Source organism: Heptranchias perlo, chromosome 2 (genome assembly GCF_035084215.1).
Source record: "Heptranchias perlo isolate sHepPer1 chromosome 2, sHepPer1.hap1, whole genome shotgun sequence".
NCBI lineage: Eukaryota > Metazoa > Chordata > Chondrichthyes > Hexanchiformes > Hexanchidae > Heptranchias > Heptranchias perlo.
The window spans coordinates 65,478,664-65,492,039 of NC_090326.1; the positions used below are offsets into that span (position 1 = coordinate 65,478,664).

Sequence of the window (13,376 nt, forward strand, 5' to 3'; positions counted from 1 at the left end):
CTACCAGCAAAATTTTACGGAATATGAAAGAATGAAGTAATGTGCATACAGAGACAATAGAAACTTTTTACAAATATATAAAATTTTTATTGGAGGAAAAGAAAAGCCCAAAGTGAATGAGTCCAATGAGATATTAGCAACCAAAGATTTACGGTCATGCTGGGTCTGTAATTAATTTGTTGGTGACGATAGAACATGTATGTAAAACAGTGAGGGAGGAAGTATTAAGGGGATTAGCCCTATAGAGGTGATTGCCCTAGAGGGGCTACAGAGGAGATTTACAAGGATGTTGCCAGGGCTGGAGAATTTTAGCTATGAGAAAAGATTGGATAGGCTGGGGTTGTTTTCTTTGGAAGAAAGGAGGCTGAGGGGAGATTTAATTGAGGTATATAAAATTATGATGGGACTAGATCGAGTGGATAGGGAGGACCTATTTCCATTAGCAGAGGGGTCAGTGACCAGGAGGCATAGATTTAAAGTAATTGGTAGAAGGATTAGACAAGGGCTGAGGAGAAATTTTTTCACCCAGAGGGTGGTGGGGGTCAGGAACTCACTGCCTGAAAGGGTGGTAGAGGCAGAAACACTCAACTCATTTAAAAAGTATTTGGATGAGCACTTGAAGTGCCATGACCTGCAGGGCTACGGACCAAGTGCTGGAAAGTGGGATTAAGCTGGATAGCTCTTTTTCGGCCAGCACAGACACGATGGGCCAAATGGCCTCCTTCTGTGCCGTAACTTTCTATGATTCCAAATGCCTTTGAAAAATTCAAATCATCTCCAATCAAGATTACTCCATCATGGAATACAAAATATGTTATTCCTTCACTTTGTTTCTACTCTTTCGAAAGGAAATTGCTTCATAGTTCAATTAGACTTGTGTTTGCACAGTAAAACCACCGTGAGGCTATCTTAAATGAAAGGCTGTGGTAATTTGTGGATAAACAAGTAACTCATGCCTCTGAGAAGTGCCTTGGAATGTTTTTCTATACTAAAGGCATTGTATAAATGCAAGTTGTTGCAGACGGACAATAAATAATACTTCACGATACTTTGTATAAGTCCACAAAATAAAATGTTTGAGTGAGATGCAAGTAGGTATACTCATGCTATATTTAAGGAAAAATTATTTGATTAACTAGTGCAATGTTTGAAAGAGCCGCAATAAGTAGAATGATAGAATGTGGGCTGGTAGACACAGTGACTAATCAGAGGATGATCATCCACCATGCTTTTTGTTTATGGATGAGGATTGCTACTAAACAAGAAATTAAATTACATAAATTTTGACTTTTTGACCAATAAGAGAATTTGTTATAGTAGGAAGTGAGCAAAAGAACTAAGTTTTATTAACTTTAAAAATGCAATAGATGGAGCTTGAATGATAGAATTCCTCCAAAAAAGCAAACTGGAGATCTGCTCCTAAAGTAGAGAGGATTAATAACAGCTTCACTATCCATCTTGCTGAAGGCTGAAAACAAGCGTTTAGTGAATTCTTGGCAAATCTTTCAGATTTTAACAAACCATACATACTTCTTGAATCTCTTACAACAGGCAGTTAAACACCCTTAGTACTAGAACACCATTTCAAGGAAGTTTAAACAAGGTCTTTACAGATAGAAGTAAGCCACTTTGTTAGTTGCATAATTTGAGAGATAAAAAGGAAGAAAGTTCTTCTCCAAAGTTGCTGGAACATCCACCACCAGTTTGCATGATGTGATTGCTGAAGGACTCCTGAAACATTGTTGGGGCAGAGAAAAGCTGCATCTGGCCTGGGAATGCGTGATGCCAATACTGAGTGCCTGAAATAGGAAAGTCTTCCATTTTCCCAGCGTTAATATCCTTGATGAGCACAGAAATGGAAAGGCTAACCAAATTGTTCAAAATGAGTATTTGATGAATTTGATAAAGATGTCCCACTCTGGGTTACTTCTGAATTTGGATCAGTACTCGTCCATAGTTGTCACCAATAAAAGGGCCGATTTTAACTCTGGGCAGGAGTCGTGCGGGTGGATGGCAAATCGGCCAGACCTCCATCTGCATAGCCCCCAGCAGGAAGCGGCAGTTGGCTGGCAGGCACGAATGGGATGTCAGGTGACGGGCGGCAGCTACTTGGGTCCGGAAGGAACTGTCCCCGGCACTGAGTTAAGTGGTTGGTAGGGACTCGCAGTCTGGGGAGGGCGAGGGAAGCCCAGGGCAGGGGAACTCCAAGGTTTCCTTGTTGCAGCTGGAGGAGCACTCCTGCACTTCCTAACCCCACAAGGAAACTAAAAAAGAACATATAGTTTTCTGAGCCTCTCTGGTCCTGGCTCCTTTTGCTGCCAAGTTGACCTGGCGGTGCGCAGATCTCCAGTTAAAATGTCACCAGAGCACAATTTGCATATTTATAGAAATACCCCGCTGCCTTCTGGCAAGTGTCCTAATCACTTGATCAGACGAGCATGTTAAAATTGCAACCTGTGGGAAGGCAATGGGATCAGTGCAGTTAAGTTCCACAGCTTCACTCAGAGTCCACCAAACAGGTATAGTTAAAATTGGCCCTTAAGTGTCTGAAAGTCCAATGACTGCTTCACAGTTAAATGCAATCTTCAAGTTAAGATGTGCAAGTCAGCTTTAAGGCCACATACCTTATAAAGTCTAAATTTGATGGATTGATTTGGTCAATCACATGTTAAGTTAGTACTTGCAATCGAACAGAAAGTGCTATCAAGCCACTAGCATTCAATAGGGTGCTTGGAAGGTAAAGGGAGAAAGGAAAACATAAAAGTTTTCCTGGAACAAATCCTCTTGGCATTATTAGACTCAATTTTAAATCAATCAAAAAATTGCTTAGTGGTTTTCTGCAGCAGAATTCTTTCTATAATGGTACTTACGTTGGTAGAGTTACATGAATTGTGCCAACTGGAACAATCTCCATTGATTTACCCCAGAACTTGTTCTTCCATCTCACATCTGATAGAAGAGGAAAATAAAGACTCCATCAATACACTTATAGCCCAATCAGAAATAATTGTATACTTGTATATGAACATTACTATGCAACTGAAGTTGCAAAATTGTTATTTATATAATCAGATAATTTAGGTGTTCCTCCAAACTCCTTTCAACACCTGTAGATTCGACAGAATTGTGTCATTAGATATATGTATTCTGTTTGATCAGGGAGGGTGCAAAACATCAGTATTACTTTCTGCTGGATGACCAAGTCATGTCATCACTGTGTTGTTCAAGGGACTGCCTGCCCATTCAATCCAAGTCTTTATCAATGATGTGCTGGATGGCATCATAAGGTCATTTAGTGTCTGTTCCTGATATTTCTGAAAGGATTGATTGGATCTTTTTGCAGATCATTTGTGCTCATAGAATTTTACAGCACAGAAGGTCATTCAGCCCATCGCAATTGGGCTGACTTTCTGAAAGTGTGATTTAATTAGTTCAATTTCCCTGTCCTTTACCCATAGAGCCCCACATGGAATTTCCTTCCAGAAACAGTGGTGAAAGCAGAATACACAATAGCTTTTAAAAAGAAAATGGATAACTATTTGAAATAGAAAAATGTAAAAAGAGTATGGGAAATGACAGGGAGACAGAACCAAGTGGATAACTCTTTAGAGAACCAGCATTGGTGCAATAAGCCGAACGGCCTCCTTCTGTGCTGTAAAATTTTAAGATACTATTCATCCACTGCCCTTTTAAAAGCTATTATGGACTCTGCCCCCACTATTATTTCTGATAGGGAATTCAGGGCTAGAAATTGGGCCATGTAGCGCCCACTGTTTCGGCACTACGTGGCCACCCGAAGTGCCAAGATGGCGTCTTGGCTGCGCATGCACGTTTCCAGCATGACGTGCGCCGGACGCCATCTTGGTGTAGGTATTCCATGAACTAATACTGAATTTAAATCAGCAATGCTGATTTAAAATGATAAGACACCATTTTGGGACTTAACCTTCAACTCAACGCACAATCTTAACCACGACCATCTGAACATGTCTTAGAGTGCAGACCGCCCACCAGCGCTATTTAAAGCGACCATGCAGGATTTACAGATTAGTGGCTGGATTACTGCTTCTGGTTGCTGATGCATTTGTAACTGTTTTTGTAGGTCTCCTATACTTGAATACTAGGACGCAGAGACATGGCCTAACATTTAGAGCCAGGACGTGCAGGAGTGAAGTTAGGAACGCTTCTACATGCAAAAAAAGTGGGAGAAGTTTGGAACGCTCTACTGCAAACTGCAGCTCAATTGTGAATTCTAAATCTGAGATTGATAGATTTCTGTGAACCAAGGGATATGGGGCTATGGCGGGTATATGGAGTTAGGTCACAGGTCAACCATGATCTCATTGAATGGTGGAACAGGCTCGAGGAGCTAAATGCCACTGCCACTTGCTGCCTCCTGTTAAGTGCCACCTTCTCCTGCAAGAAAGCGGGACGTGTATCTAGGTGATGTACATGTCATGGTTGAATAGCTGCCAGTGTGTTTGGCCTGTGAGTTGTGGATGGGCGGCTTGCAACAGTGGTAATGTGTAAGGGTGAGAGGAAGCATCTGATTGGAATGGTTGCGTACTGATGGAAAGAGTTTGTTGGTATGTGGGTGATGAGGGGTGTAGTGCGTGGAGCAGTGGATACTGGTGCAGTTGATAGGAGATGCCACTTGACGGTTGACCTCACTCACTTTGACCACTCGTGTCAAAGCACCGAACATCTTCCTGCACTGCATCCACGTTTGTGGTGCTGTGCGTCTGGAATTGACTTCGTCCCCTGCTGCCTCACACTGCCTTTTGGGCATATGTCTGGAGGGCCTTTTGCCCTCCTGCAGATATAGGATATCTCTCCTTCTGTTCACCTCTTGCACCAAGGCTTCTAGTGCGTCAGCAGAGAACTTTAGTGCACGCACTCCCGCAGGCCTAGTACAAATTCAGATCGGCAGATTGATGAGGTCTGGCTTGCAGATTGGTGGATGTGGGATTTAGTAGTCCGCAACCTTTATTCAATGTTTTAACATAACTCACCAGTCTGTAAACATAAGGATGGGACCTGCATCTGTGTTTTATGTGTGCAATGTCTCATCTCCGTTCAGAGTCTGTACAGACAGCAGACTGTTTTTTTTAAGCAAGCAACAGATACTCGCTACCTTTGAGATTTTAAGAGACATCTTCCCTTTAAGAGATTGGGGGTCCCCCTGCTAGTGGAAAGTGCACATTTACTTCAATTGTCATGTAAGGCCTACTTTTCAACGCTGCTTGAAGATAAGTCCACATGCCGGACAAAATTCTCGTCCTGTCTGCGCAGGGGCCGTCGGGTGTGGGTTAATAGCGGATTGCGCTACCGACACCCAATAATAGGCCGTATCCGATTTCCCCCCCCCTCCCATGTCCAAATAACCCTCTGCATAAAAAGAATTTTCATCGCCCCCATTTTACTTTTGGTTATCTATTAATATATTAAATGGCGCATTCCATTGAAAAGTCCTATGAAGAAAGAAATCCTGAGCAACCCATTTCCTTTCGCGTCTGCAGGCCTTAATAGGATTTTCCAATGTTATGCAACAGTGACCGCAGTGTTGAGTCAGTTGCAGGCTCTGGGTGCGGTTATAGGCGCTGGCCACAGGATAGGGTTGTGGAACAGTTTTTTAATTTTCTAAACCTCCAGGGTGGCAGCCCTGATGATTTGCTGCTGTGCAAGGTAAGTAGCAAGGTGAATACTTATTTTTCTCCTATTTTTTTCTTAAATTTAGCCCATTTCCAGATTTCTCAGGAGAAACACAAGATGACACCAACAGAGGGAAATATGAGTGCACCAAAACAGGAGAGCTAGGGCAAGGCAAGACTGGGTGAATGGAATTATTGAGACAAAGGAATATAGAGGCCCATAAAGACAGGAGTAATAAGGACAATGGGGGCAGCAAGAGAGGGCCAATATGGGGAGCAACAAAGCAAGACATAGCGAGATATTGAGATTAGAGATGGACTACCAGCAACAGTGGGGAACATAGTGGTGCAGTGATGAAACTTCCTGCAAACCTCACAGAGATTGACTGGCGAGCCTAAGTTTATGTCCTCTAGTTCGACTCACTGACCCGTGGACACTGTTATGCCCTAATTAACTTCTTTGTTTTGAGCACCTCTATCAGATCTGCTTTTAACCTTCTCGATTCTAGTTAAATGGCAGATTCACCCAGGGATCTGGTGTACAAAGGGCCAGACAGTGGGTATCCAAATGTGGTATTATGGTATTGATAGGAAGATCAAGGACATATATCCCAATTGTTGATTCATATTAGTAATTGAGGGTCCAACTTCAGCCTGGACACAGTCCTTCAGGACCATGCCGTGATGGGGCAAATACACTTTGTTCTTTCTTCAATTACAGTAAAGTTCCAATGAAGGTTGAGCTTATGGCCTCTTAGATGTGTCCAAACATGGTTCAGAACTCCTATGCATTTAGCCCACGTACAAGGTCCAGACCAACCGCTCAGGTGAATTTGTGGCAAAAGGGGAAAAAGGTTGAAGCGATTGTGGCCTCTGACCTGTCACTGCATGCCCTAGGGAGAAAGTCAGCCTCAAAACAGACAGATCTCTTTGCCAAAGTCCCTTGCAACAGAACCCAAATTAAACTGGTCACGAATAAGCATTGGTCCACAGTATTTGACTTGGACATCTATGACATCAAGGTGGATGGCACATCACAAGCTGTCCTGCATAGGTACTTCCACCACACTGAGCCGAAGGCAGATGTCTGTCACATAGTCAACGAGGAAAGTCATGCCTGGGATGACAGCTGCTGAAAGGCATTACCCGGAGGACAGATATGAGAACATGAACTCGTGTGAAGGGTTCAGTACCAACTTGTCTGGGCTGCAGAGAGGTAAGCTGCTGCTACTAAAGATATGTACCTCCATCTGGTGGAGTCACCATTCCACTGGTATGGTGTGTGTCCATGTCTTGGACAGGATAGTGGCAATGCACTCAAACATTTTATGGCGAGTTGTGCTGCCCACAGTAATCCATGGCACAGCTGATGACTGACCAGACAACTTGGCTCATTAATAGAAGCTGAAGGGGTAGACTCATCTTTGGGTATTGGGAATTTTCCGACTTAATTCCAAATAGCCCTGCAAGCCAATGTGCCAATGAGAAAGGTACTCCTGGCCAGACAAGCAGCAGGAAACATACCAACTGGTCAAACTCCTGGAGCACACCTACTCACACCTGGAGGTATTGCCAACTTGCAACTACGCTCTCTAGATTTAGGAACATAGGAAAAGGAGCAGACCATTCAGCCACTCAATCCTGTTCCGCCATTAAATGAGATCATGGATGATCTGTATCCTAACTCTATCCACCTGTCTTGGCTCCATAATCCTTTAATACTCTTGGCTAGCAAAAATCTATTGATCTCAGATTTAAAATTATTAATTGAGCTGGCATCTACTGTTTTTTGTGGGAAAGAGTTCCATACTTCTACCACCCTTTGCATGAAGAAGTCTTTCCTAACTTCTTTCCTGAATGGCCTGGCTCTGATTTTAAGGTTATGTCCCCTTGTCCTAGACTCCCCCACCAGCGGAAAAAGTTTCTCTCTATCTACCCTATCAATCCTTTCAAAATCCTAAAAACCTCAATCAAATCACCCCTTAACCTTCTATAGTCCAGGGAATACAAGCCTAGTTTATGTAATCTCTCCACATAATCTAACCTTTGGAGCCCTGGTAATATTCTGGTGAATCTGCGCTGCGCTCCTTCCAAGGCCAATATATCCTTTATAAGGTGCAGTACCCAGAACTAAACACTGTACTCCAGATGTAGTCTAATCAGGGCTTTGTATAGCTGTAGCAAAACTTCCTCCCCTTTATATTCTAGCCCTCTAATTATAAAGGCTAACTTTCCATTAGTTTTTTAAATTATTTTTTTGCACCTGACTACTACACTTTAGTGATCTGTGTACATGGACCCCTGAATCTCTTTGGACATCCACTGTTCCTAGCTTTTCACCATTTAAAAAATACTTGGATCTTTCCTTCTTTGGTCCAAAATGTATGACGTCACACTTACCTGCGTTGAAATCCATCTGCCACAGTTTTGCCCACTCACTTAATCTATCAATGTCTCTTTGTAATTTTATGCTCCCGTCTACACTACTTACTATGCCACCAATCTTTGTGTCATCGGCAAACTTGGATATATGGCTCTCTATTGTATTATCTGAGACATTAATAAATATAGTGAATTGTTGAGGCCCCAGGACAGATCCTTGTGGGACACCACTAGTCACTTCCTTCCATTACATACCCATTATTCTTGCCCTCTGTTTTCTACCTCCTAACCAAGTCAATAATTTGCCTTCAATTCCATGAGCTTTAATTTTAGCTAACAGTCTCTTATGTGGAACCTTAATCGAATGCCCTCTAGAAGTCCATGTAAACTCCATCCATAGTCTTGAGAAGTAAGGTGTATCCCAACTTACTGTGCAAAATGAAACTCTCTCTCTGTCGATTTCGTAGTTTGGAACCTCTTCAATATAGTGGCAGGTTTCTGTGCACTTAGATGAATGAAGGAAAGAAAAGATGCATGTTCCTTTCCTTGGCCAAAACAGGTCACTCCTACCTATCCCATAGCTCAGTATTAATGCCTCTCTATTTTCTAACTTAGCAGGAACAAAAGCATTCTCTCTGCCTGCTATTCCACAATGAAATTTTCCAACTATTCCAGAGCACTTTGCCGCCTTTGAATTAGAAAAGCTCACCTTGGACTACATATTGATAATACAAAATTCCCACATCCAGCACACACCTACCTTGCCAGAAAGCAAAGTTTTTTGATTCAGCATGGCATGCCGATATCGGAGGATGGTGGCTGACCTAAAAAAAAATACATTGTAAAGGTACATCAAGGTTTTCCTCCATAAATTAGTCAACTGAGAGATAAATTTACTTTCCATCTTAAATTGCGTTAAAAAAAGTCTAAAATTCACAAAAATACTGTTTTTTATATAATGGATGATTTTCTGCTGCTGCTAGGGGCATCATCTGCCGGCCACACACATCGGGAAATTCTGGGTTTGCTACCCATGATTATCCATCCATTCATTTTAATGGGTACAGGAGGGAAGCACACTGAAGCTTTTGTTTACTTTCGTAAACAGATTCTTAAATCCTGAATGGGACAAGGTGCAAGTGGGGCATATCTCTGGTCAGAGGACCGGAAAATTGAGCAGAACCCAGCTGGATAAAGATTCTGCTACATTTGTGCCCTTTGGAGAAATTCAACAAGTGGGGCAATGTCTTAGCAGTTCTGGGGCATCCCTGGGAATTCCAGCCAGTATGTCCTTTAAGGGCCTCTGCGGAACTCACACCACCTGAGAGCTGGTGAGAGTCCTGCTGAGGCCCTCAAAAGACCTAAAAACTCTTCCAGCTAAAGGCAAAATCGATTTCTATGGGGATCAATTACCATCCAAAGATTCCCTCCTGGATCTATTTGAAGTTTAACATTTACTAAAATACCTTTCAGTTCGACATTTCCCTGGCCTCCTTTCTGCCATTGGAGCAGCATGCCGTCGCTGATGCACCTGTCCTAGATATGCAAATAACCCTGTCCCCCTAACTCGAGACAAGGTCTGAGCCTCCTGACGGGTGGACTTATGGCCCACTCTGCCACATCTCCGCTGGTGGAGCAGGTCAAATGGAATTTTAGGTATAAGACACAAATAGCCTTGGTGACTTCAGCACTGAAAAGCACTCAAGGCGGATGTTCTTTTCTATTTTTTTCGAAGAACAGTTGTAAAGGACATAGAATTAGTCCCTTAGAATTACTGGTAAAAACACCTCCAATTTGCTATGAATTTATGATTAAAAACATAATTTTACTTAGCTACAAGTTCTTCTTACCCATTTCTCAATGCAACTAGGACTTGTGTGGAAAACCAGTTGCTCAGTGACCTGTATAACTGTATATGTTTGTTATGTAGTAAAAGCCATCCATTACCTGTTCAGCAATAAACCTGAAGCCTTGCTCTTTCCTCATACATTCATACGTCTCCCCGAGAACTGGGTTAAATGGCTTACTTCCAGCTCTGTAGTATGAAGATGCATATGCTGAAACTGCAAAGGCCGCTACAAAAACCTGTGGGAATACAAGAGATAAATGACTCTGTTCTTATTCTATCACTTTAAGCGCTTACAGGAACACTGGGCCATTAGGTTACAAAAACCGGAACCATTATCAATCCATTACTTATATGGCAAGTCTAGATATATTCATTAAACAGGTGTACCTCCCATTAAAAACAAACACAAAAAAAGACTGTATAAAGTTAAACTTGTGATTTGACTTTACAAACCCAATACCAGCCAATGTTCCAAAATGGTATTTTTGCTACTACTGTTTTGCCCAAAATCAACAGCATCAAAATCCATGTCAAACATGAATTGATATTTGTACTGTTTTTGTTGCTAACAAAAGCCAATGAAAAAAAAAACATGTTTTACAATCATTAGTTACAACAATTTAAAATGGGTGCAGTTTTACTCTCCACTAACATGTTATAATTTTGTTCCAATTTTGTGATAGCTACATTTACGACAATTGATTTGTTATCACAAAGATCCACTCAGAAACTAGCATCTTAACCTCTTCTGGGAATTTTATATGCAAAATTGCAATACTCAGGCAGCAAAACTTGTTACACATGATAAGCGCAGAAATGAATGGGATTTGTCGCCGGGTGTCGTGCCGCACCAGATCACTGGCTCTAGCTATGGTTAAAGCAAGCAAACGTGTCAGTAATAGTTCAGATGCAAATGCAAGATCAAACAATTCCAAAGAAAATAGCACTTTTCATTCAAGAACTTTTACTTATTTCTAGAAATTTCAGTTTGTAAATAACTTTTATTCCATATGGGAGGAAGGGGGGGGGAGGGGCGAGCAGTGCGAGTTATTCTTTTTCAGCACGTTATCTCAAAAAGGTGTTTTTTGCTGTTCTTCCCTTGACCTAGTAGGAACAAAAAATGAATTGCCTCCCTAATGCCACCTTTCATAGAATTACATAGAATTTACAGTACAGAAACAAGTCATTCGGTCCAATTGGTCTATGCCAGTGTTTATGCTCCACACGAGCCTCCTCCCACCGTACTTCATCTAATCATATCAGCTTATCCTTGTATTCCTTATTCCCTCATGTGCTTATCTAGCTTCCCCTTAAATGCATCTGCGCTATTCGCCTCAACTACTCCGTTGGTAGCAAGTTCCATATTCTAACCACTCTCTGGGTCAAGAAGTTTCTCTTGAATTCCTTATTGGATTCCTCCCCCAGATGACAATATCGTCTGCAATTTTGCAAAATGGTTTTGGTGTTTTTGTTTTGGCTGCAGAGGTCAGAATTCAGCCAGGAAAGGGCTGTAACACCAAATGATTAACTGAAGAAATGCTTGGCAAGAGTTTCTAAAAATGTAAATTATCTACAAGGATTACAGAAAAGTGTGTCTCACCAATGTGTAATTTGACCTAGTTCATTCAAGTTCTAATTTGTATTGGACTTTATGCTGCAACAGCCTTGGCATTCAGAGACCAACAATTCCTATTCATTTTACATTATGACTCATCACCTAAAGCGAACATTTGCACTGCACATCATCTCATTCTGCAACACTTCAGGCATTTTGTACAGCAACACTGCACTCAATTACATTACAGAGATGGCAAAATACCATGCACAGCTACAACAAAATCAAAACACAGCAACACCTTTATTGCACAATCTATTAAATTACCAAAGTACAGCAGTCAGATTTATTACTTTTTAAAAAAAATTACTATTTTAGCTTTTTTTTAAATGCAATATTTGGGTAAACAATATCTCTCCAACACTCCAAACATCTCAAAATGTAATGAAATCAGTCACTTAAATTATACATTACACAATAAATGGGGCAGTCCATAGACAGGTCACTGGTCAGACCAAATTTGGAGTACTGTGTCTAGTTTTGGTCCCCCTCCCATGGTGGGTGATACAGTGGCCTTGGAAAAGGTCCAGAGAAGAACTACAAGAATGATTCCTAGCTTAAAGAATCCTAGCTACTCAGATAGACTCAAGGACCTTGGTCTATTTACTTTAGAGCAGCATAGACTTAGAGGTGACCACATAGAGGTCCATAAAATAATTAAAGGGCTGGATGGTATGCCTATTGATAGATTATATCAGTTTAACAGATTGGGAGGGAGCTGGGGGCATGAGTTTAAACTATGTAAGAGTAGGAATAGACTGGATGTTAGGTGGTTCTTCTTTTCCCAGAGAGTAGTGAGCCTCTGGAATATATTGCTGGCTGGTGTGGTGGATGCTGATTCTCTGCATGCCTTCAATAAGATAATGAGGGGGGTAAAGGCTGAGAGGATATTTCCCCTGGCTAGACAGTCTAGAACTAGGGGGCATAGTTTTAGGATAAGGGGTCGGCCATTTAGGATTGAGATGAGGAGGAATTTCTTCACTCAAGAGGGTTGTGAATCTTTGAAATTCTCTACACCAGAGGGCTGTGGATGCTGAGTCATTGAATATATTCAAGGCTGAGATGGATAGATTTTTGGACTTTAGGGGAATCAAGGGATATGGGGATCAGGTGGGAAAGTGGAGTTGAGGTCGAAGATCAGCCATGATCTGATTGAATGGCAGAGCAGGCTCAAGGGGCTGAATGGCCTACTCCTGCTCCTATTTCTTATGCTCAAGAGAGAACTGGATCAGTCCTTGATTGGGGCAGAGATTGTATCATATAGACGGTAAGAGTCTTTATTGATCGCCTGGACTGGTTTCGATCACCTAAGGGGGTTGGAGAGGAATTTTACAGTGTATTTTTTCCCTTATTGGCCCTGGATTTATTCTTTTTTTTTGCCTCTCCCAGGAGATTAGATGGCTGCAGGGGGGTGGGGGGCGGGGAGGGAGGAAGTGTTTAGTCATGATGCTATGGCCATCATTGTTTGATGAACCAGCTGGTCTTTACTTGCCCATCAATTTCATATACTAATACTGCCTAACAAAGAGCATCCTGTTGAAGTTGTTTTCTTCTATGGCTTACATTCCTTATTGGACATTGCAGAATTTTTAACATACAAAAGTACTATAGGTCATGAGCTATTATGTCACTTGAGGTGTGCATAAACTTCCCCCATCAACCCAGATCCCGGGGGAGGTGAAGATGAAAAAGAACTTAAATCCTTTCAGTTTATACAAGTATACAAAGACGCATTCTTGCAGGACAATCTGTACAAGTAAGTGTGACCCAGCTTCATAATAAGAGTGAAACAAGCTGTCTCTTATAATATTTATAATTTGTTATCTATACAGTTTTAACAATTGGACATACATTAGTGGTCATAATGGATGACAGATTA

The 13,376-nt window shown here is 41.6% G+C and overlaps 1 protein-coding gene across 2 annotated transcripts in view; it reads right to left on the minus strand.

Annotated features, from left to right (window-relative positions):
• osbpl3b (oxysterol binding protein-like 3b) overlaps positions 1-13,376 on the minus strand; it is a 226,963-nt gene that overhangs the window by 39,119 nt on the left and 174,468 nt on the right. For both annotated transcript variants that reach the window (XM_068001962.1, XM_068001971.1), the window contains 3 exons: positions 9,981-10,118; positions 8,794-8,857; positions 2,871-2,949 (listed from right to left, as the gene is read on the minus strand). In XM_068001962.1, the coding sequence (XP_067858063.1) occupies positions 2,871-2,949; positions 8,794-8,857; positions 9,981-10,118 (281 nt within the window). The remainder of the gene's footprint in view (positions 1-2,870; positions 2,950-8,793; positions 8,858-9,980; positions 10,119-13,376) is intronic.